The sequence below is a fragment of the Simochromis diagramma genome, unplaced genomic scaffold (genome assembly GCF_900408965.1).
Source record: "Simochromis diagramma unplaced genomic scaffold, fSimDia1.1 OVJJ01000669.1, whole genome shotgun sequence".
Taxonomy (NCBI): domain Eukaryota; kingdom Metazoa; phylum Chordata; class Actinopteri; order Cichliformes; family Cichlidae; genus Simochromis; species Simochromis diagramma.
The window spans coordinates 3,323,637-3,349,112 of NW_024387458.1; the positions used below are offsets into that span (position 1 = coordinate 3,323,637).

General features: G+C 42.1%; 1 protein-coding gene across 1 annotated transcript; it reads right to left on the reverse strand.

The window, feature by feature from the left end:
* Positions 1–1,846: 1,846 nt before the first annotated feature.
* On the reverse strand, positions 1,847–24,377 carry grb7 (growth factor receptor bound protein 7). The gene is made up of 15 exons (XM_040014358.1): positions 24,248–24,377; positions 17,167–17,335; positions 15,394–15,511; positions 11,308–11,464; positions 11,112–11,233; positions 8,846–8,920; positions 7,884–8,021; positions 7,677–7,787; positions 6,433–6,531; positions 6,266–6,349; positions 6,062–6,178; positions 4,116–4,173; positions 3,935–4,022; positions 3,028–3,121; positions 1,847–2,938 (listed from the first exon to the last, which is right to left on the reverse strand). The coding sequence occupies exons 2-15, from the start codon at positions 17,328–17,330 to the stop codon at positions 2,792–2,794; spliced, it is 1,572 nt and encodes a 523-aa protein (XP_039870292.1). The 5' UTR covers positions 17,331–17,335; positions 24,248–24,377; the 3' UTR covers positions 1,847–2,791.
* Positions 24,378–25,476: the final 1,099 nt, after the last annotated feature.

Sequence of the window (25,476 nt, forward strand, 5' to 3'; positions counted from 1 at the left end):
CAGAGAGGTTATTTTGTTCAGACATGAGTACCTGTGTCTCACAGCATGTGTTTAACATTCAGAAAGATGCTACCTTATAAAGTGGAGTTATTCAGCTTTGCCTTATTTTCTGTCAGTTATCCTGAATATTTACATCAAACATGGACAAAACATAATGTAAATATATCATAAACTAGAGGAAATACTTCTGAATCTGAGTTCCTGCCAATACAGATACTGTACACCATATCAATCAATGCATAAACAAAGCCACATTAGGGTTAGTCAGTGTGGGCCTCTTTAATGACACAGCAGATAGTTCTGAGGGGTCTGTGAGTCCATTTTTTTTTTTCCATGTACCACCAAGTTTCTGTATCTTTATATAATCTTTAAGCTCCATACTGGCCAGATGTCATATTAAAATGACATCACCTAAATCATGTGACATCACCTAAACCTCAGCAATGCCTTTACAGGTCCCTCTGTGATATTTTGATTTTTTTTTTTTTTTTTTTACAAATTGTAAAAAAGTGTCTTGTAACATTAATTGTGACTTTTTTGCCCCTTTGATATGAATTTCCATTCATTTGGCAAACAGAATGGATAGCTGTAAATGTTTTTACCATCGCAAGCTTTGATTTTATTGTAATTTTCCACTTCGAATGACTACATTGTGATGTTTGCACTGAATCGTGGATAACAGACCCAGATTAATAGGCTTTACTGCTGCAGAAGCCTCAAGGCAGACACTTAATACCTAGCATGAACGCACGAGATGATTCAGGTTAACCCCTTTTTGCATGAAATTGATTAAAAACTATAGTTGATGTTTTTCAATGTGTCATAAATATGGGAAACAGAACAAGAAACAAATGGAGCCTAAAAAAAATAAATAAAATGATACACCTCCCCGGACCGTCACTTACCCACTGCCAAACGGGTCATGCTGGATGATTGTCTCATCTATGGTCTCTGCAGACTCTTTCACATCTGTCGCACATGCTCAGTGTGAATTTGCTGTCTGCGATGAGATCAGGGTGCCAATAACAGAGCTGCCAGTTCTGTGTGTTCTCAGGCTGACGCCAACTGAACAGCGGTGTGCTAGCACAGGTCTGACTGAAGGACATCAGGTCTGCGTGTCACCTCATGGTGTCTAACAGTTTTTGGCCAAAACATGCTGAAGGAGCCCACTGGAGGTCAGGTACCAGTCATGCTGCTGGGTTAAGGTCCTTCATCAGCTCTTTTCTCGTGTAACAGCCCATAAATGTGCCACCCTGGAGGAGCTGGACTATGTGCAACCTAAATGGACTGTAGGCATGATGCAAACCCACCAGCCACAAGGACAAAAAAACAAAAAAAGCTAGAGTCAGGAGGGACGAGGAGCGATCATCGAGCTGTGGTCACCTGTTAAACCATGACCTCCATGGAGGTAGTCTCATTTCCTCTCCAGCGCACCTGTAGTCACGTCCATTTGCACTAAAGGAGCTGAAACAGGCTCGCAGTGGTTTCTGCTCTGAACTGGACAGGCTGACATCCCTTTGTTATGCTTTGATCAGATTAAGTAAAGTCAGTTAAAGTTTGAGTAGTAAAAATAATCATTTTAAATTCAGAATCTTTTTAATATGAAAGTTTATTCAACATATAAAACATCTGAAAACATTTCATGTCAATAAAAGTCACAAATCCTGTTCAACATAATAAAATGAGTGGAAACTAAATTTGTCTTTGAATGAATAATGCCCATGTGGGTATACATGCAAACATTTCAGCAACAAATCTTCATGATAAAATCCAAAAATGAGGTGTAGTCAATCGCCCCCCCCCCCCCCTGTTGGATTTTTAATTTAAAAAAAAAAAAAAAAAAAAAAAAAAAGCTGGTGCATATTTTCCAAATAAATTCTGAGAAGTAGAAAAACATTTTGTAATTATTGCATTTTCTCTCCACCTCAACACCAGCTCTGCTTTTTGGTGTAAACTACACTTTTTCACCTCAATTACACAGAAAACTGTCAGAAATCGACCTATAAAATAAAGGGTTACGACAGAGTTGATGTATAGCTTTGACCGCATCTCCTCTGCAGTTAGCTTTTTACTCTCGTAAAACCAAAAGACAGATTCCCCTTCACCATCATTGTGCAAATACAGCAGTGAAATAGCTTTTACTGTTACACGAATTAAAGCTGGTTCTGTTTAAGGCACAAATACAAGTACAAAAAAAAAAAAAAAAAAAAAAAAAACTGCAGTCAGGAGAGTGAGAATTTACATGCTACATGATTGCAACCAGGTGCATTTTATGGTTAAATGTTCTCAGTAATCCACACATGCTCTCGTCCTACGCTGAGCTGAGAAATCCATGAATTCCTCCTCTGAGCTTTGAGTCAGAGCGCCCTCTGGTGGCCACACTTCTACTGTGCAGGTGAGAATCACACCTCTCGCTGCTCATCACAGTGAACGTCTGACTGCTCATGGCAGCCGCAGCATGGATCCGAATCAAAGTGCACGTCATCAACATGGTCCCCAAAGCGCTAAAAAGTCTGTCTAACGCGGCTAATTAAGCCGTCTCCGGTGGGGCCGCTGCTCGTTAATTAAAATTAAAAAAAGCTACAGTCTGGAGCCGCACGATGTGGAGAATGTGTTTAAAACTAAAGGGAGGCGGAGCAGAGAGTATGCTTTTCGCCCGTCTTCCCTCGAGTCCTCGTCTCACAGCCTGATAAATTCATCACACTGCAGTGAGAGATTTTCTTTGACAACCTGAGTGGGGAGTTTGGGTGGTGGTGCAGCTGGGCAGAGGTGAGGTGAAGGAGCTGCGGGTTTATAGTGCTACGCAGACGCAGGGGTGTTTGAGGCACACTGGCAGGATGCCCTTGTTGATTTGATGAAACTCGACCAACTGCAGGAGGTCGATAAAGAGCGTGTCGCCGTCGTCCATGGTGTAGTACTTCCTGCCGCCGTTCTCAAACTGCAAACACGAAGATGATCAAAATTAGGGCGCGTCATACGCACAGAAGGCTTCTCCTTTTAAGCAGAGACTGAATGAAGGGAACTCACTGGGATCACCAGGTAGTGTTTGGTCTTCAGCTGATAGCACAGCGACAGGACGAAGCACTGAGTGTGCTGTTGGCTGTCACGAATCAGGAACATCCTGCAAAAAGCAGCTCGAGTTAAAACTGCGAGAGAAATGCACGACAGACAATCCTTCAGCCTGTGGGATCACTGGTAGAGCTACACGGAGGACATGCTTTATGTCAACTTGGCCAGTAAACCCAAATATGACCTTCAGTGCGTCACTGAAACTTTCTTCCTCTATTAAACCTGACAGGATGGATGCTGTATGGAGTATTTTAGTACACTGCACAAAAGCACCATGAGAGGCAAATTCTACAGGTTAAAGATTGCAACTGCAAGAAGTAAACTTTGTTCACGTTAAAAAACAAAAAACAAAAAAAACAAAGCTGTATTGAGCAAGTAAATCAGGTCGCCCAGCAAATATGGTGAAACATTCATGGGAGCCGAGCTGTAACAAAACATGGTAGCAGCATGCAAGCCTTCCAGTGAGCCATCGAGCACCAATGAGGCTTTGTGGACTACTTAGGAATTGTAAGTAAAGACGGTAACGCTTCGCCCAGGAACCCTTTCAGCCCATTGATGAGCAGAAAGTGTCAGTGGTTCCCTCTGAGAATAACAGAAGGGAGAAATAAGGGCATCACCATGTTCCCTCTGAGGTTGGGTTGTGGTGGCAGCAGGCCAAGTAGAGCAGTGGGCCTTTCCAGTTCCTTCTAGGTGACCTAACCCAGTCCGGATGAGACAGATAATCTGTGTGTTTGGCTAACATTAATAACAGTAGCACAACCTCAGTTTTACATTCGCATGCTAAATACTCTCCATACACAACTACTTGAATACAAACGATCAGTCCACAAGACACTCGTACAGATGTGACGCCTTTATCACTCACCCGTCCACCAGCCCCTGCTTCTCTATCAGTCTCTCTGCTTCTTTTCTGGAAACACCACCATGAAACCACAGCTGGGTCTTGTGGATGGCTAATAAGAAAATAAAAATAAATTTAAAAAAAAAAAACCCCACACACAACCACCCCCGGACAACGACCCACATCTCCACTCATGTGAACTTACAGGAAGGGCTCACAGCAGAGTTCAGGTTAGGCAGACTGCACCTCAGGGCCTCTCGCCTCTGTGGCAGAGAAGGAAAAAGCAGCAAGAGAAACCAGTTAAAACATCAGGCCAACACAGTAATCTCAGGCTGGGTGGTGAGTTAGCTGTAGTCTAGGTTTATCACATCAAGCTAAGAGCAAACGCCGATCAAACACGGGGAATCTAAATTTCTGTGGAAGAGAAAAATCATGAAGAAATGAAGGTCTACATCTGTACCAGATATTTGTTGTGAAAAGAATTTATTCCCTTTTAGAGATCTGTATAAATATGCATGTTTTTATTAAATGTGGAAATAAAGCCTGCACCATCTCTGCTTGGATGCCTGACATCTCTCTCTCCGACAGCAGTGGCTGTCAGGCTTCAGTTGCTGATTTAGTGACTTTCCCCTCCAAAGAGCGCCTAGTGAAAAATCTATGGATGGTGCAGAGAAGGATTTGCTCTCCTGCCGCAGGCACACCTCACTCTGACTGCTGTTTACGGCGAGCAGCACCCACTCACTGTGGAACGGGGAAAAAAAATAAGACATCTTGTGGTGTCTAAATTCCTCCGTCAGCAACCAATTTAGATTTTTCCATTAATTTTCCCATTGGTCCCATCTCACATGTACCAATTTGCATCCATGTACACAAAGTGAATATTTTTCACTTTAAAAAAAATATATATTGTGAAAAAGTCCACATTTGGATGCCGGAGGTTTGACGCTGCCATGGATCATTTCACCACTCATGTTTATTTATTAGCCCATTAGTTATTTTAATGGTGTTGTCATCTGTTAGGATTAGACAATAAAATCTGTTAGGTTTAAATAGTAAAACTTCTCAGCAAGACAATAAAAACTTTTTATGATTCAAGTTTGAATATAATGGTCTGACATTTTTTTCCCTGGTTGCCACAGCGACGGGTGAACGGTTAAAAGTCTCCACAACATGTAGTTTGTGCTGCAGACGTTAATCATTTCAAGCATTCTGGGCGGAATGTAAACAAAACAACATGGCAAACAGTGAATGTGACCATTCACTGTTTGCCATGAGGTCGAGCTGAAACCACATTACATAAGCATCCTCACCAGGTTTCCTTTTAAAGCCTTTACAGCAAGTTTGATGGATGCTCAGATTAAAGACGTTTCACAAGTTTCACACAGGGATTATCTGGACATACTGAGTGAAACCCGAGCTGTGATTCAGAGGCCGCTCGAACCACATCTCTGTAGGACGTCAGAGAGTAGATATTCCAAATATGTTCATTCCTCCCGGGTGCTGCTCAAACCTTGTGTTTGTAAAGGGGAAGTTTACAATTAAGAAAAATAAAGTATGCCGAGTTAATCATCAGTCACTGTTTGCTGTGCAGCAGTGGAAATGCTGACAACCATCACTGGAATATTTTAAAGCAAGTTCTGAAGCCTCAGAGGGGGAGGTGGGGGGGGGGGGGGGGGGGGGGGTTACTTTCATCTGAGAGCGCTAAAATAATTTTGTTTCTATATATAAAACTGTACAAGTGTCCTTTTAAAGTTTTTGCTTCAGTGATGTTATTAAAAGCTGTGCTTTACACGGGGTCATAACGTTGCATATAAAGCTAACAGGGATTTGATGACTCTTCCCATCAGCTCTCGGCCAACTCGCCGTCAGTGTCACAGGCCTGAGCTGTTCTGGATCAGCCTCACTGCTCTCAGGTAGCACACGTCAGCTGCAAACCCGCGAGTACAATCACTGGACACTAACCAACCAGGACCAAACTGTACAGAACCAACGACAGAAATGAGGTTTATTTTATTTAGTTCTGTGAAGCACTTTGAACGGTACTAACGTGCTGGAAAGGTGCTCCATTAGTAGTTTCTTTACATTTATTTAATAAAAAAAATAAAAAAATAAAAAGTCTGGTCCTGCATCAGCACCTCCCTCCATCCTTACCCTCCATGCAAGCCCCTCCTCCCGCTCTGCGCTCTGGGCTTCCATCGGGTTCTGGATGACCCTCCCGCCAGCCTTCCCAGAGAAGTCCATGGCCACCAGGCTAGCCTCCGACTTTGACTGCCCACACAGATAAAAGAAGAGCATGACCATGAGAGGACGATCCAAAGAGGCTCAAACTCTGTGCATCGTGTGTGAGGAGCTCACTTTGCCATCTGCTAATTTGGATCCTTCCACTTTTTGTGGAGCTGCTTTGGACATCTCATAGTTACGCTGAAGCTGCTTCCCGTACTGACAGCACACAAGACTGTTGTAAGTACACATGGAAAATAAAATGATAAACAAGGCGTTTCTTGCATAAATATGGACAATACCTTGAACAATCTGAAGGCGGACGTCCAACAAGTTCGTGTCTGCTCGTTCTCAGCACACAGGATCTTCAGGTCCTGAACACGGATGGGATTTTTGGAAGGCTGTGCAAACACAAGTGAAAAGGTATATTTAATGGAGGTGCACAGAAACATGGAAGAAACTGCCAAAATTTATAATAAAACAGAAATGGATGTCTCAATATGAGAGACTGGGCCACAGTCACACAGAGTAGGACTCTGGTGTGCAGCAAGTTACTGACACAACTCAATCAGCTCCCCAATCTTTTATTTTCCATGGCAAACAAAAAGATCGCCATTCGATTCAGTGTAAATCTAACGAATCAAAACATGCAGTGCTACCAGCAGCCATAAGAAGCTGCTATTGGCTGACTGATGAGTTGAGCTGCTGTGAGACTCATTGCACGGTCGTCCACTGTGAGATGGAGGACTCCTCCAACCAGAACCTGCAGCAGGAGGAGAGCCAGTGCTCCATTTTTGAAAACCCTAGTCCAAGATGGTGGCGCCCGCGTACATCCAGCTTCGTGACAAGAAAGCCAATATTTGCACCACGACTCCGTGTCAAACTATATTTAGTATCATTAATAAATTTAGACAATGTAGCTGCTCCACATGCACACCATGCTGCAGCTTGTAGCGATTTTTGAGTCTAATTTAATTTTCCTTTCAGGATATCAGGAACTGGCCTCCTGACCATCTCAATCCAGCCCACAGGCCAAATTTTCCCCATGTGTGTTTTCAATTCAGCAGCTAATCTGCAGTAAAGAAAACAGGAATGATGCCACATCTCAGCAAAGGAGTTCTGATTTTGTGCGTGCAGGTTCACGGTCATGGCTTCTGAGCCATCATTAATCCACCCGTTTCCTTCTTCGTGTGACAAGTGAAAGTGATCTTTATTGACTCAATGAGCCACAAAGACTACACAGGCAAGAGGAATGCTAAATGGAAGAGGTGACTGAACAAACATGAGATCATTGTACCGAAAAACCCAGGTAAAACCACTCCGTAGGGTTTTTCCACTGACCCAGGTTGGCCTGGAGTTCTGTCTGTGGTTTGTCAGATTTCAGCTTTATGCTTCTGTTTACTGAACAAGGAGGGATGCTTTTATTGTGAAGCATCAGCAGAGCTTCCTTTCACGTAGTGGAAAAAACTGTTTTTGCAGTGCTGCTTATAGTGGAAAAACCCTGTTTACCCTGCCTTGGGGGGGGGGGGGGGGGGTGGAAGCTCACCTTGATGCAGAAGGTGAAGTCTGTCGGCGCTCCGTATAGTTTACGGCTGTTCACCACAGTGTAGACGTTCAGATCGTTCAGATCAGCCACATACTGCAGGTGACGAGGCTCCTGCACGAAAACACACACACAGAACCTCGATTTACTCAAACTAGAGGTCATGTAGTTACTGTGACTAAAGTCTGTGACTGTGCTGGACCTGCTGACCTTGGACGAGCCCTTGCTGGAGCTGTAGAGTCCCGAGCGGCGCAGGAAGAAAGAGACCTTCTTCCAGGCCTTTCGACTTTGTTCTTTAACATGCAGGAAACCCTGGATCTCCGGACAGGTCCCAGACTTGAGCAGGTTCTGATGAGTAAACACTGCTCATTACTGCAGGAACCTCAAATCACATACTTCCATACTTTGAAAGCACTTCAGCACTCAGAGACTCCAAGTACTCAGATGATTTATGCACGAGTAAATGTGCATTTTGAAAGCATTTCTCTCATATTTTGTTTTAAATAGTTTTAAGAGCAAAGTCAAGGACAATGCTTTTCAGATTAAAAAAATAAATAAATAAAAAAATTCTAGTGTCTTCCTCACAGTGAGGATTACTGTTTATTAATCCAGATCAGTGCCGAGTGCAGAGCACAGCCAGCCAAGACTGGCAGAATTTTCAAAGCGTTGCAGGTCAGACGACACATTGCAATTTTTTGTAAAGTTCAGACGCAGAGCCCCAAATCTTTAAACTTTATACAGATTTTCTGTGAGTTAAATCTCTTAGAAACCCAGAGAGTCTGCTTTGTTGCTCCTGAATTAATGAAAAAAAAAAAAGTCTTGAAATGTGAATTTCAATGTGATTAAAACAATTTAACCAGTCGTTTGGTTTTTCATGCATCAGTAAGAGTTTTTTTTATTAAAACCTAATTAAAAACAAATACTGGCTTTTTACTTTTTAGTAATATTCATGCTGGACCCATTTCTTTTTTTGCTGTACTCTATCATTCTGATTGAACCTTTGTAAATACACGTTTCATTTTACATTGTCAATTATAATCTTAAGACGTTTTGGTTTTGCAGTGTAAACCACTGAGCAGCAACATTAAACATCATTAAGCTCTGAGCTGACAGATCTAGCAGTGCTTTCAGCGAGTCGTTGTGAATGAGCTTCTGATTTCAGGACGGTTTACCTTAATGAGCTCTGATGAGGTCATACCCTTGTTGACATCAGCGCTGTCGGAGATCATGGACTCAGGGAAGAAGAGCTGTGAGAAGCAGAGGACTGTCATTATACCCCTGAAACGATCAGACACTCATTTACATGACAAAGAAGCTTCTTCTCCTCCTGTGACTTCATCATCCAACCAATCAGTGAGCGGGGAACACGACAAACTACACAAAGATAAATATACACCACACCTTCCACCAATCATGATCCTTTGTTCAAGACGTGGAGAAAAAAAAAAAAAAAAAAAAAGTAATAAAATGAGAAGTGATCAGAAAAAGCCCGAGGTAAATTTCCAGTCGTGTGCACAAAGAAATCAAACTGGTGCCAAACTGGCACTTTCAAAGTGCCCAGAGGGAGACGGCTGCTGTGGTTTTGTTAGCTTAAAACATGCAGGTTTCTGCACGTTCATCAACTTAAATTTAACACTAACGCAGACGGTTAATACCCACTGTGCCCGGAGCGTGAAGATTTGATGGAAAACCAACGAGGAAACATTAAACTCTTATTATTGGCATTAAAATCTCGTTCATATAAAGGAATAACTGCACTCACAGGACTCGCATAACTGCTATAAAAGATAATTATGCATAAACAAAATTAAAACCCACAAAAGAAATTCCATCATCCGATTTTAAAAAAAAGACTGTTGAAACCATCCAGCAGTCTGCAAACTGAAGCATTTATGTTGTAATGTGACCGAGCAAAGATTAAATAAAGAACATTTACTTTGCAGCTTTTGTTTTCGGTGCTGTAGCCACAAATGTGGCTGGATGGGTAATTCCAGCACCAGAGGAAAGAAAATTACACCCATTGTCTGGCAGGTGCTAACGTGCAGAAATGTTTTACACAATCCCAGAAAGGCAAAGTGTCTGCTGGAATCACTGGACTGTGTTACCGACTGATTTCAGTGCAGCATTGAGCAAATGCAGCATTTACAACGTGGGAAAATCCCCACAAACAGTGTTCAGCTCGACACTTCACAGATCCAGAAAGATGGGCCAGATGTGCTGCAGAGGTGGACCAACATCTGACCTGGTCAACACCCGGTGTGCACCCTCTGCTCAAAAGCTCTTGCGATCAGACTCAAGACACCAACATAGACAGCTGCAGGAGCAAAACACCAATCGACATCAACTGATGGAAAATGCACTAAGGGAAAATAACACGAGGCTAAGAGAAAAGCTAATAAAGTTTACATAAATTTTAAAATCTGATCTTAAAATATCAAAGAAATATCCCCGAGTATATCCAGGGTTTGAACTTAAAAATGCACTTCTGGATCTGTAAAATCCACCATGAGGTGCAGATGTGACAGAGGACAGCAAAAAGAAAACCACCAAAACAAAGACAAAAACAGAAACTGCAGATATTAAAATCTAAGGCAAGAAGAGGAAAATGCATAACCTGCGATTACACTCACAACTACATGCTACGCATGTAAGGAGGAACTCCAGCCAACTGTACTGTGAAATATGAATTTCAAGCCCTGTACATGTATAATAGGAGCAGTTACACCAATTATTTGACATGTACTGAAGAGGACAGGACATGTTTCCCAGTCTGCATCCCTGACAGCTCCCCCCTCTCTGTAGAGGACAGTGTGGTCCAGCAGTGCTTTGGCTTTAAGAGATGTGCAGCTGTAAGTTTATCAAAGGAAACTGGCATTCATATTTAACCACATTCAGCCTGAGCGCATGGATGCTAGCGTTAGCCACACCATGCAAACTAATGTGACATAATTTAGCAACATTTAAAATGCGGTTGCTTTTAGACTTCAGAGAATGCAGTATTTTCTTACTTTCACTAAGATCTTTAACTGTGCTTCACAATTTCTGTTTGCTTTATGCAACTGTGCAAGTTTAAGGCCTAAATGTATGATCTTATTCACTCCTGAGCCTTCTGGAGGCAGTGTGGGCACACGTTAGAGAGCTGTGGGACGGGACTGTTTTCAGTGCGTTTCAAGTGTCGTTTCTGTTTAACAGCACAGGTGACAGCGCAGAGTCGATGTAATGAAATATCTGAGGCATTAAGTCAGTGTGTCTGCACCAGCACGCAACCTGTCAGTCAAGCCACCATGACGTCAGGCCTTATTAACATCCACTGCACCGACTTGTTTAATAAAGACGCTGAAAATACCTCTGCTCAGAGTCTGCTGTTATGCAAGAAGGAAAAAGTTCTCTTTAGATTTGCATTGTCACATGGTTTTAAACAAACTGCTAGCTGCATACCATTGGCTTCCTGAAGAACTCGTACTTGGCGTAGTTCTTGCAGAACATAAACCTCGTGTCACCCTTCAGAGACCAGGTCGCCTGAACCTCCAACACAACCTCGTGGTCCTCCAGACACCTCTCTGTGGAGACAGGATGAGGTATGAGAAATTTCGACATACCGCGGTTAAAAGGTTGGTTCACCGTGTCGTCTTACCCAGACCGAGGGTGGGATGGACTTCGAGGAGGGCCCAGTTTTCCTGGTCGCTGCAGTGAGCCGTCTGCACCAACATGTGGCACGCCTCCCTGGCTGTGGCTCCTGGAGAAACCCACACCGACCTGCTGTGGCTGTCCTCTCCATACACCTTAATCGCCTGAACAAAGCATTCACACACGTCACATCAATGAAATTACCAAAAACTTCTCATGTTTTATCCAATACTTCACACATAATGAAGTCAGTTGGTGCTAATATTAATCTTTGTTAAAACTAAATTAGAAGCGTATAAAACTAAATCTGACTTCATATGATAATATGAAGTTATCATTTCCCAGCCTTGCATAACAGAATTGCAGAGACGCCTTCTGTTTTCTGCATTTAGATATTAATTAGCTTTTTAACTTAAAGAAATAAATTACATTTATGAGGGCAGCAATAGGCATTACCTAGGACAGTCTAGAGAGATGCTGCTGGCAGGCCTGGGCACGCTCTCATTGTGAGCTACTGACAGCCAATAAATCTCCCAAGAGACTTAATTTTATAGTTTGAAGTTTCAGAGACAGGTTGCAGCTTTTTTTTTTTTTTATATATATAAATAGTAGCTAAGTGAGAATTAAAAACTATGAGAAAGTGCACTTTTTACAGGCAATCATGAATATTTGACATAACCTGACGGCTCGGAGCAACGAACAAAACGCTGATTTACTGACAAACTTAAAATCTGTGCTCACAGCTGAACTGTATGATTTGTAGAAGAGCCTCAGTAAGCGTGAGACCCTGACCCATCCCTGTGGGAATGTTTACGTCCTGCTATCGTTTTCCCTGCACTTTTAAAATAAAAAACAGACCTCATTGATAAGCAAGTTCTTATTTAACAGCAGAACCGATGTGATTAAAGCCCATCAGCTCAGGTTCCTGAGCATCCATCCTCGGATGCGTCTTGTAGTGGGATCCGTCTTCGCTCCCACCCTCTACATTCACGTTAAGCCACCTGAACTTAACCGCGATAGGTCACCGAGTTAAGGGAGGAGCAGAAGAACGCTCCGTTTTAAGAATTCAGCGTGAGACTCAGCTTTGAGGTTCATATTGCCTCCAATTACACACTTGCCGTACCACCTAGTGACAATTATCACAACCACATCAGGCAATAAATAAACTATAATAACCAGTTGAGGAAAACAGATATCAGTGTTGGATTTTGAATAAACCAATGAAAACAGCTTTTTAAAAGCAGCATTTAGGGTCCTGGAGAGAGTCTGCAGATGCTCTGCTCGTATCACCACTGAGGTGCTAGACGCTACGTGCACAGTATGATATCAAGCTCACTGCTGGCACCACTGGCTGTGGAACAACTGTAGTACGAGGTAAAAACAGCACTGAGACGCAAACAAGTGCGCTACACGAGTCTTGCAGCTGGTTTTGGCACCGTTTCAACATCAGTGCATTCGAGACAAGCAGCCAAGATCCTGCCAACTGCTGTGCAACGTCAGACAGCCACAATGTATTTAATAAGCCTTGACACTTAAACTGAAGGCCCTTTAAATTCTTCCTAATTTCAGTGTGACATGGGCGAGGCTTGTTTTATTCTTCATCTTGTTTGCATCTTAACTTTGAGCGTCTACACCGCAGGCTTCAGACCCAATCCTCTCACATCTTCATCTTCTTCTGCACACGCTGAAGTAAACAGACCGATGAAGCAGTCGTGTCCATGCACTCCCGATGCTGCGGAGGTGAACCGAGTGCAGGTTATTCACCGGTCAGGATGAGACTGAGAGCGCTGCTGTCTGACACTGTCTGGATCTCGCAGCACGCTTTCAAGCAAAAGACAACGAACCTGCCCGACCAGAAACCCCTGAAACCTGCGCCTGTCAATCAATTAAGTCCAGACTGGTTGGGCGAGTGACTGCGTCAGACATAATAGGTACCCATCGACCAAGTGGGATTATGGGGGAGGAAAATTCTTTTAGCTGAAATCCCCACAGGTCAGTATCCAGTCAGTCCACTGACTATTCACACTGATCATTTGAAAAAGATAACATACATTTCCGTATTTAAGACACAAAGCTCATGATTTTATCTTTTAATCCAAAAGGAACTGGTTTCACTGGTTTACTACAAACACCTTTACACTCATGCACATGTGCGCTAATGGAAAGCAAAGAGTGAAGACTATCCTCTATGCTAGTCATTCATAACCTCCAGATCGCCACAGCCCATTTGGAAAGCTGAAAATCTTCTGCAGCCCACACGCAGCTGACTCACGACTCTGTTCACGAGCTTTTGTGTTTCCAGATTCATTTCAATCTCATCCCTCGTTTGTTTCTTTTCAGGTTAATGCTCCATTAACGACTTTGCATCCTGCGCTGGTTTAGTTTTTCCTGCTACTGATGGGATCAAACACAGGTCAGGATGCATCGTTTTTAAATCAAGATTACTAAATTAAAACTACTTTTTAAATTAACTGTTTGATGGCTCAATGTTACCTGTGCATTTGAGTTGATCATTTCATTTTCAGAATTTTTGGAAACTAAAATGGTAAATTAAATTAAAACACAATTAATCAGCTTGTGCAAACATCCTCTGCTTCTCCTGCCAGCACCAGATGTTTAACCAGCTGCAGTGAGTGAGAAATTTACCAAGGTCCAACATGGATACGTCCCGGCTCAGAGACGGTGTGTTGGAGGAACAGAGTTCAGGTTTCTTTGCAGGACAGTCAAGTTCTTCCACAGCAAAGTGGAAAAAGGATTTATTATTTATGGAAGTGCTTTTGGCCATTTCTTGTGTCTGCATGACTAAACTCCTGTGCACAAATTGTGGCCTCAAAGCTGGACTCGCACTCTCTCGCTCAGCTTCTTGATCTGGATGAACTCACTATTCTGTGATTTTACAGATGGCAGCAAAGATCAGCTTTAGTTTCAGCATTTTATCGCTGTGTGTGGAGCTGCTGGTGATGGATGGGAGCAGCTGAAAAGATTGTTTTCTTTCCCTTTAAGCTTGCTGAGCAGGTGGTGTGACAAAAAGACTTTCACTGGGTTTTTGATTGTGATAACGCTAATGAAGCGCGTCTGCTGTCGAACCTGAAAATAAACTTTTTTCACTCCACCTGGGTTCACCGTCCCAGTCATGGCACCTCTGTGCTGCTGGCCATGTGTAAAAGAAGGCAGGCTGCAGCTTCATCTTAAAGCCCACGCAGAGTCACACTCAGTTTCATTAACCTCAAACGATTCATTTAAAGAGAAAGAAGTCCACGGACTATTGGGACACTGATTTTGTTGAACCCTGGAAAGACCTGAAGACGTCCTCAGGGGAACAAAAAGTTAAGTCACGTCGAGTGCATTTCAGCTCACGCAGACGTCACTCAAATCGAGGGTGACAAAAGGTAAGAGCATCGATGTTTTCTGGTGGAATATTCAGAAAAAAAAGTGATAAATTCAGTCCACAGCTGGCTCGTGCAACATGCTGATGTAACTGCAGACATGTTTACTCTGGCAGTGTTTGCGATTCAAAATAAGTCCATGCAGGCATGGCAACATAGCTCTGTCAGTCACAATCAGACAGGTAAAGGCTCCGTGTTCTGATAGCACCTGTCAGCCAAGCAGGTGTGATGGAATTCACTCAGTAGAAGCTCTGATTAGCCCAAACAAACACTTCCAAAAAGTACAATAAATCCCATGAAAATAAAAGACCTAAACCAACAAAGTGTTTCTTCATATCGTACTTTCTAACTCCTCTAGCCCGACTCTGGCACTCAGCCTCCAGTGAAACTGAAATTACAACCTAATGTAGAAAAAAACAGGAGGATCCACTGGGGACAGCTTTCAAAGGTGGATTAATGATAATTTGCCTGCAGAATTGTAAAACGTATTCTTCTAAAAGGCATGACTGAAAGTCTGAAATGAGGTTTGAATTCAGGGAAACTGAAAATGGGGAATGAAAGGATTAAACATGCAGTGGTCACTTTAACAAATAGTCAAAATAAAAAAGACTTTAGAGCTATTAAAACACAAAAAGAATACTTACTACTGGAAACATTTAAAGGGTTACCTTGGATCTCTGAATTAGCTGATTAGGAAGGACACTTACATGTTTGTCACTCGACTGTGGTGGAAATGAACTGATGAGCACCGGAGATTTGGAAAGCTCAGGGAACGGGTTTGGTATGGACGGGACGGAGGAAGAGAACGACTCCACGCCCTTCGCCCTGAAACATTCAGACAGAAAGAACGCAACGACATCAAAATGAGGCAAACTCAGAAAAACTGACAAATAAGCTCATTGTGCAGTTAAATGATAAGCCTGGTAATGTTCTATATTTATCTTGATGATAAACAAAAAATAATCTACTGTAACAAGCATGATGCAGACACAGTGAAGCAGATTATATTCATATCTATTGGGGCTGAGAATTGAGACAAATGAATCCCAACAACAAGTCAAGTCTCACGTGTTTGAGACAGAAGTTCACGTAGCTAACTGCAGCGTGCACATAAACTCAACATGACAGGTCGCCCCTGCAGGCCTGCACTCATATTGCACGTTGATCAGACATTGAGAGGTCAGGTAAGGTACCAAGACAACATTCATTAGCAGCCAGTCATCGGTATCTGGTGATGAGCAGCTCGAGATCCTAGGTGGGTCTCCCTTTAGTCTGAGATTACAGGTGGTTTGCAATACCAAGCAGGATTTGAGACTTCGTGAGGTTTAAGCCTGGGTTTTCATGGGTGCTCACTTATTACCAGATATGTCACCATGCTAACTTACGCTGCAGACCTACCTGCTAAAGAACAGGTTGCGTATAAAATCCTCATCTCATGATCAATCAGGAAAAATTGTGTCATAGTTCCTGGAATATTCCTCTCACCCAGATGTGCAGACTAAGAAGATGATAACTGTTCAAAACCATGATAAACCTAAAACGGGGCGCCTCAGCCTTGCACCTGAATTTCTATAACACTTGCCAGGTCTAGTCACAGCTCAGCTAAAACTTGTAAGCAACATCAATTAAATCGAATATTAAACCATGAATGTAGTCTGGATTTCTTCCCAGGTTTCATGGGAATCATCCCCGTCACCCTATTAAGTCTCAGCTGACACAGCTGGATTTTTTCCTTTAGTTTTAAAGTCACGTAAATATTTATGCGTCACTTTTCCAAGTGCACTCCTCACATAGTGCTGTATTTGCTGTGAGATTTCCAGCTGTATAACATGCTTTTACCTCTTCTGCTCATGCACAGTGAAGAGGGGAGGAGACAGGTCAGATAATTTACAGCTGGAGAGGAAAAGTGAAAGAGAGGCAGACAGATGCTGTTATCTAATACTGTTTTAGCTGTTGGGCTGATATCAGTCTACTCATGGACACTAATAAAGCTAAATGATTCATAATCATGCGTGTGTGTGTGGGGGGGGGGGGACTGCAGCGGTGGGAGAGCCTATATTCTTTCTCCCACTGCTGGCAAGAGGAACCCATCTCCTCTTCCTGATCTTGCCTAATGTGGAACACCTATTCATTTTACTGCGCTGACACAGAGGTGATGACATCTCTGCATCATGAGAACGTCGCTCTCTTTGTCTTAGCTCATCCATCAAGCCGTGATAAAGAACCCCAGCAAAGAAAAGAAGTCAAACAGCACCTGTGTGACATCTACCCACTGACAGCTCGCAGTATTTATTACGTCTTTAAGACTGGGAGGAACAGAAACTCACTTCTTTAAACAGATGACTCTTGAGTCACTGACTTGAGTCAACATCCACCTCCTTCTTCACGAGTTTAATGATTCATGTCCATGGTGTGTGTGTGTGTGTGTGTGTGTGTGTGTATTGAGCAGTCACCGTGAGTAATGTGTGTGCTGGTCGTACCTGTTTGAGGTAATCAGGATGGGCTGGGAGCGGCGGATGGATGGCGAGTCCGATACCAGAGGAGCCAGAGTGAGAGTAGAGCTGCCCAACAGCGTCTCGGACGATTCCTCCTTCGTCTCTGAGCCCTCAAACACTTCTGCCCATGAACCTGCCACCTCCATCATGTTACCTGAGGGCAAAGGTGAAGGTCAGCCCTTAGTCACAGGCTGCTCGAGAGCTCAGGTTTATTATTATAGCCGATGTCGTCCTTGTTGCAATGAGCTTGCTGGTGAAATCCACATGCAAAATACTGCTGACCTTTACTCAGACAGAGGGAGTGTTCCAAGTGCTAAATGTATACTTAAAGCTTTATCAGCCAGCTGTACGTCACAAATGTGAGATTAAGCATAACAACTGGGAGAACGACATTTGTGCTGCATTATTGGAGATATTAATAGAAACAGTAAACACAGTAAACACTTCCTGCTGATTCCAGATTTTCCATCCATTTATTTTTGACTACCCAAATCAGGGTCATGGTTGGGCTGGAGCCTATCCCAGCTGTCATACGGCATTCGCACCTACAGCCAGTTTAGGATTAAACCATTTGTATATATCCAGTATTTTTCATTAGCTATTGTTTCAGGATTATGTTCCACATTGATGGTTTAGTCAAAACATATTGACTAGATACAATTTCAAGCCCATTTTCTGTGTTACTTATGTTGGCCTTTTCTAAAAGTTTAAGCCTGTAGGGTAACAATCTTTTGCATCTGCCTCATTTTCATTCATTTCACCAAAACTACTTTCATAAGTTTTTCAAAATAAAAGACATTATGCCACTGCCATTCAGAGGTACTACCTACTTTATTAGGAACACCTGTTCATCTCCTCACTAACACAGACAACAGCGGAAGTTCAAACCGAGCATCAGAATGGGGAAGGAATGGGTGGGGGACGACGCAATTTAAGGGAAGGGAGTTTGAATGTCGGAGATGATCTGAGATTTTTCCCTCATAGCCTTTATAATTTACAGATGATGATCTGAAAGGGAGAAGACGTTCAATAAGCGGCGGTTCTCTTGGTTACACGATCAGTGCTCAGGTAGGCTGCGGGCTTTAAACAGCGACAGTCAGGACTACGAAGTGTTCAGAGCACCGAGTGCGAGTCACATCTCAGTGAAAACGTCACAGACGAGCAGCTGGTCCAAAAATTATCTCCACACTTCAGTTAAATATAATTTCTTTGTTTTGAATTAAAATCTTAAATATAACATGAAGCTAATAAGTGCAGAAAATAATACTGCTTCACTTCCTAATAACAAGTACTGAAATGTGTATGCCTGCACTGAGATCTCACCAAATAAAACCACACAACCTCACACTTTATCATTTATAATCTCAGGGAATACTTAAGCTTCTCTCTTCTCTTTAATTCATGACAGTAATATTAGAAAGGAGGTTTAGTTTTTAACCACATGTTGACAAACTACTGCACAGAGGTTTGTTTTTCAGATCTGCTGCTGATCTCCGGAAGCTCTTTTTGTCACCATGTTTGCGCAAATTGGCGATAAACAAAATAGCTTTCATAACATGACAACAATTACACGCATTAGCATACAATACTACTAGAACAACAGCTCGGTTGAGTCATGTTTGTCTTTCTGAAAATAAACCTGCGTGGCAGACAGCCCGAGATAAATGTGAACCTGATTTTCCACAAACACCTACTGCTGCTGCGCACCGTCTGAATATGAAAACAGATTTCCTTATAGGTCGCTGAACATTTCCGTAAACACCCACACTGTGCTGCAACAGAGAGCACTGATTTGTATCAAATAAAAGAAAGCATGAAGTTTTAGTGTTTTTTTAAATCATTTGCATTTTCAGGATGGGGTCCGTCTGTGTGGAGTTCACATGTTCTCCCCGTGTCTGCGTGAATTCTCACCGGCTTCCTCACACAGTCCAGAGACATGCAGTTACTGGGGATAGGTTAATTGGTAACTCTAAATTGCCCATAGATGTGAATGGTTGTCTGTGTGCGCGTGTTAGCCCTGCAACAGACTGGCGACCTGTCCAGGGCGTACCCTGCCTGTCGCTCTAAGACAGCTGGGATAGGCTCCAGGCTCCAGCCCCCCCGCACCCATGAAAAGGATCAGCAGAAGAGGATCGATGGCATTTGCATTTTTTCCTGGAGCTGAACCATTTTAAACAAAAACAGTTTAACATTCTCTCAAATTAAGATCTCTTCTCAAACTAGTACTGATTGCCACTAATAATTGAAGTACCCGCTCGGATACTTTAGGATTTTATCAAATACAAACCTCTTAAAAATCATTTTTAATCATTTATAAGCAAATTCTAGAAAAAAAATACAAGTCAAGCTTATATAAAAACAGAGTTACAGGTTCATAAAAGCTGGAAAAGCAGGGTTAATACAGTTTTACTATCATTGTATTTACTTTCAGTTCACCGCTAACAAGGGTTTCTTTTTTTTTTTTTTAAAGTTTCATATTTAGCTGGTGGAGAGGCGCTAGCCATGTGATGGACATGTCTGTGTAAGATGTCTATCTTCTAAGACTTTTGTTTATTCTGAAACGCTAAAAACATTTCCTCCATACTTCTTCCAAGATTTATGTTGAACCATCAGATACAACTTCCTGTTGCTCCGTCTAATCTAGTTTATTTTTATTTTAGTGAACCGATCTTTTCTCCTTGAATGATAATCTGCCAGAGCACATTCATTCACATCAGGCAACATCTCACTTTAATAATTCTGCATTAGTTTGCCAACGGGTCCAAAAAGTGTCGTGCAAAAAGCCGTCTGCAGCAAACCGACCAGACAAATATACCTGTGACACTTCTCCTAAACACTTTTCCTTGATCATGATGAAAAAAAGTCGTGAGATCAAGGAAAGGTGAGAAGGATAACTCATAAAGACGTGAGGAAACAAAAAGAAAAGAATCTTTCTGCGCTTGCATGTTGCTGACGTCAAACTAAAATCCAGGAGGTGGATCTTCGATACTTTACCCACTGAGTTTTTACTGGCTTTCCTGAGCCACTGGTGAAAAATACCACTTCACTGCCAGAGCTGTAATTTCAAATAAATAGAAATGATGATCGAGAGCAGCACTGTAAGAAAGCGAACATATGTACTATTGGATGGCATCACCTCTTTTCCTTGCATTAAGGAGGATCCAGTATATCCTCTGCTAAAGGACGCAACAAAGGAAGCATTGCAGTACCTTACAATTTTATCCCAAAATAAGATTTCACTATTACTTCCACCATCACAGCTCGCTCATACACACCATCTCTAGTTTGAAGCAGCCTAGAAGTCTCCCCTGCTCTCACTGCGAGGTTCAGAGTTTTGCTTCATGACATTTCGAGCAAACCACCATCAATTGTACCATCGGCAGTAAACCTGCTCCACCACCTCGCTGCTGTCACTGTTTTACACCTCAGATTTGATCTGAATTTTATCACGCTCCTGTCATTTATCAGATTTCTCATTTTAAAATTATGCCAAGCTGCCAATTAAAGGCCTTCGAAACGAGGTTTTTGTTTCCAATATGAAAACTTGACTCGTCACTTTTGACACGCATTTCTTTTTATGATTCATATTCGAACAATTAGACATTGTCCTCTCTCAGAAAAGCCCTGAATGTCTACGCTGTGCAGACAATGAACCCAGAGCACACTGACTGGGTTTATTGTCTCCTTGTTATTGCCATGCAGATCGCGTAGCAGGTGACGAGCTGTGCTGCCAGTCTGCAGGTTTTTTTTCAAAAAAACACCATCCTTACATCAGAGCCGGGGTATCAGAGCATTGCCTTTATTCTCAAAACAGCAGCAGCAGATCAATAACACTGCCCTGTTCAAACACAGACACCCAGTGTGCAGCGGTTAGTGGTGCAAAATCTCCCCAGTTTGAAAGAGCCATGTGTGAACAGGTGTACACGCTTTTAAAGAAGAAAAGCACCGGTGGACCTCAAAGCAGCTGAATGAAATCTGCAACTCCAAGTCAAGGGCTGCCAACACTATTCATCTGCTTGAAATGGCGTGTATGCACGCGAAAAATCCCCATCACTACAAATAAAGTACCACAAACCCGAGTTACACATTAAAATATCAAAGTATTCATTTCAGACTGCAAAAGAAACAAACCCTCACCGAGTCACGTCTGATTGACTTCACTGTTAAGAAAGGGCCTTCTCACAATACAGCAGAGCAGTTTAACCGTATCAGCTGCAGACTGATTACTACTAAAATAACAGTTTAAATCTGGCTAATTTTCATAATTCATTCATTTGGCAACAATTTTCTGGAGTCTTTAAAATATCTAACAGATAAAAGTCTCAAACCTCTGAAGCTCATTAGTTTAATACATCTGATTTTGTATCATTCCTTATTAATAAGGGGCAAATCATCCCATTTTGTTAGCATAGTAGTGACCCCGTTCCTCCATAATCAAATTTCCCTCGAATAAATGCTTCACCAGTGGCAAAATTATTCATTTCACAGTTTAAGACTTCATTTTTAAGGGGTTTTTTTTTTGCCACATTTAGGTCTACTTCAGATGTGATTGATCATTTATCATGGACACACATTGCAATATACTCGTTCTACTATGAAATATCTCACTTGTAATGATTTAACTTGTGAAAATGACATTTTATTGATTGATTTATTAGGATAAATAAGTCCAACTTCCTTTACAACTACCAAAAGTCGGAATGAATTATAATCCAACAGTACAGTTTACAGTAGGCCAATGATAAGGCTCCTCTTGTAGATGCAGTACCTGAAACGTGCCGACACATGGAGGGAAAACACTTATCACTGATTGGCAGTGTAGGCGTTTATCCGCTAACTATGAAGAAACACTGTTTCATAATTTCCCATTAAAGCTTCGACCTTATGTTAAGAAATGTGACACATTTATCTGTAGGCGTCAGTGAAACTGCCAGCAAACGTAACACCTGTGAGGTACAGATGTAGCGCTAGAACTTAATACTAAAATTAAGAAAAATGTCTTAGACGTGTTTATTTTGTCCAATTCATTCAGTTATTTAGTTGAAACCAGGCCAATGATAAAGTCGGCCACGTTCGGCTAAACCCATCCCTAGATGTAATCTTTTATTGACGAAATCACAGTGCGCTCAAGGGAAGGAATTCATTTCACAAGTCACACTTAAACCCTTAAAGCTTATCCCGGGGAATGTTTGGGTCCGCTCACGGCCTCTTATCACATCTGTAAATGAAAAGAGAGCCAGCTGTACAAACTGACAGCAGCAATTAAGTCCCAAATCACAGCTAACACAGGTGAGGCGTAAGCGCCGTCACAGAACTCCATAGTCAAACTGTGGGATAATCGCCCACGTGCTTTTCTATAACATCAGTCCAATTGAACACAGCTGTATTTCATTAAGACAAAAACAGTGATCAATTCGGTCAAGTTCGGTTGACTACACGAGTCATTTTAACATTATTTGGGAAATATTTGTTTGTTAGGTAAATAAACCGATTTCTCAAATCCACCTTAAAGCCTTCAAGCATGGACTCAGGAATCTTTGAGTTCTCTCGACACATCGCGCTTCTGACCGCATCTGCAAACAATAAATAACGAGCTGTGCACCCTGGAAGCCCCAATAAGGCCCGAACTCAAGCCGACACAGGTGAGTTCTAGGCACGGCGCCAGAACTCTATAATGAAACCACGAAAAAAAAAAATGGTACCAGTGTCTTTACAAAGTGTCCGTCTAATTTAAACACATACGTAATTAGTTTCCATATCACGGAAGCCAACGGCCAATTGTCGGCGGACTTACTAATATAAGCTTCAGATGCTACAAAACCAGCCTGCACCTGTCTGACGCCTTTGAAGTAGTGAGGGACGTTATCGAGGCTTCGGACGTGTGTCGTATGGAGGGGCGTTTCCGCGAGCGCGTATCGAGCTTGCTTCATTTATGGGAGGAGCTGAAAAACCGAGCCCGCTGCCCGGGTACCACGGACTGTTCAGGCCGTGGTCGACTTGCGCAATATGACAGCGATCAACCCCCAGTTCAAAATGTGGGTTTTGCCGATTGCGGTTAGTGAGAGTTTGGAGACAGTTTGGAGGTTTATGAGAGTGAGGAGAGAAAGTCAGGAGAGAATGGAGCCAGCTAAGAAGAGGAGGATGTCCTCCCCTGTGTGGGAACATTTTGATCTTATTCCTCCCAACAAGGTATGTACATTTCTACAGAAGATGTATTTTCATGATACTGATGGTGCAATACAATTTATGTTGAGCTGTCTTGACTTTTGTACAAGGTGAAGTGTTTGCTATGTGCCAGGGAGCTGGAATATAACAACAACACCTCATCCATGCTTAGGCACTACAGAGCTTTGCATGAGAATAAGGGGAACACCGATTGTGGAGCAAGACCAGGTGAGCCATCAAATGCAATGATAATATAGCATGCAGTAATGTTACTAAATGATATAAAAATATTATACAACTGTTATAAGTTACGTGTGTGATATTTATATTTGTGCTTTATCTTTATTGTCTTTCCTCAGGAGAACAATCTCAAATAGATGAAGACCTGGTCAGCATGGTGATTGAGGACTCACAGCCATTTAGCATTGTGGAGGACAAAGGATTCAAAAGATTTGTTAAATCATTAAATCCTAGCTATGTTCTCCCCACTAAAAAGGTCATAAAAGCAGTGAAAATTTAGTTTTTACAGAATAAAATGTGAACAGGCAGGACTGAGGCTCAAAGCCTCAGTGTGTAGCTGTCCATACCTCAACGTTACAAAAGCACAACTACTGTCCACACCCCAACCACACCTCACCTCACAGTAAATGATCATTTCCATTTCAAGCATTTCCAAATAATCATTTCCCATACTGCCACTATAAATATACACAGTATGCTGCCATCACTACAATATAGATGTTTTACACACTCCTTTTGTTGTTGACATTTACTGGCTGTGTGCAAAATGCCACACTCTTCAAATTCATGCCAGCTATTATTTTTACGTCCAGTAGGTGTCCTGCTAGAGCAAATGAAGCCTCATGAAGCTTCGCGTTGGGGTGAACCATTGAAGACTTACCTGTAAACTCCGTCTGTTAGGTTGGCGGGTTTCAGCTGTCAACCATACTGTTAATATCCTACTCTGATGCTGAGCTTCGCGTTTTTCTAACCCACGGCAGCCAAACAGAAAGCCGATAACTGCGTATGTGTGCTAAAGAGGTGAGAGGGGGAGGAGCCAGTGCGTCAGGTGTGCACGGTGGCCCCTCCCTCGCCGAGGCCCTTGCTGCCGTTTACGGATTAAAAAAAAAACAGTTTAAACATGTCTGTACCTTCCGGGTTCATGTACTCTTGTGCCATTTTTTATTTCTCCTGGAAAATACCAAGACACTTACATAAAGCAGAGAGTACAGAATCAAACCTGAACACAGAATATTCTGAGCCAGTAAAGCAGGGTGGACTCAGGTAAAGGGAAAGAATTTGAGGAGAAACCTCTTTTGATGGGTAGTTTTACCCATGATTCATAGATCAAATGGTCATTTTGCATCCAGAGCCTCTTGTTTTACTATAAAGTTTTACTTATTTCGCACGTCCCTTGGGAGTGTCTCTGCAGTTTTTCCACGTCTAGTTTTACTTCCTTTATGCATCTTTCCATTACTCTGTGTCACTTTGTGGTTATTTGTGCCTCTGTGCATCCCAGTTGTGAGGTCTCATTTTTTTATTGTAAGTATTTTGTATCTGTTTTGAGAATTTTCCATCTCTATGGAGATGTTTTGTATCATCTCTGCATTTTTATATCGTTTTAAATCACTTTGCATCAGTTTTGTTATTATTTTCTCTCTTTCTGTCTCATTGTGATATTTTTATCCTCGTGTCACTTTGTGATCATTTGGGCCTTTTTGTCTGCTCTGCCTTACTTTGTGTCTGCTTTTTGCATCTCTCTGCTCATTTTGCATGCAGTTGTGTAACCCAGCTTTTGTTGCTTTGCATTACTTTAGTTATTCTGCACCTTTTTTGGCTCGTTTATAGCTCTATGCAGTTTTTTGTGTCTCTAAGTAGCTCTTTGTAGCACTATAGTTAGCTTGGATAATTTTGTGGTCACTTTTGAGTGTCGTTGTGTTTGCATTGCATCTGTTTATCTGTAGCTATTTTGCATCTTTTTGCATTAATTGTATGCCAGAAAAGTCTCTTTAACCTTCTTAGAGCAGAGGCCCAACTAGAAGAGCAAGAAAACGTGGCCTTCTTTGTCCACACGGGAACCAGAAATCTTTGCTGGTTTAATATTAAAAGTCACTGATTGGCTGCCTTTAC

Bases quoted from the DNA above. Each gene is read 5' to 3' on its own strand.
- grb7 (XM_040014358.1), bottom strand. From the start codon at position 17,330: ATGATGGAGGTGGCAGGTTCATGGGCAGAAGTGTTTGAGGGCTCAGAG. The intron at 6,179-6,265 runs GTGAGCTCCTCA...CTGTGTGGGCAG, and splicing joins CCAAATTAGCAGATGGCAAA to TCAAAGTCGGAGGCTAGCCT. The intron at 2,939-3,027 runs GTGAGTTCCCTT...TCGTGTTTGCAG, and splicing joins AACACTACCTGGTGATCCCA to TTTGAGAACGGCGGCAGGAA.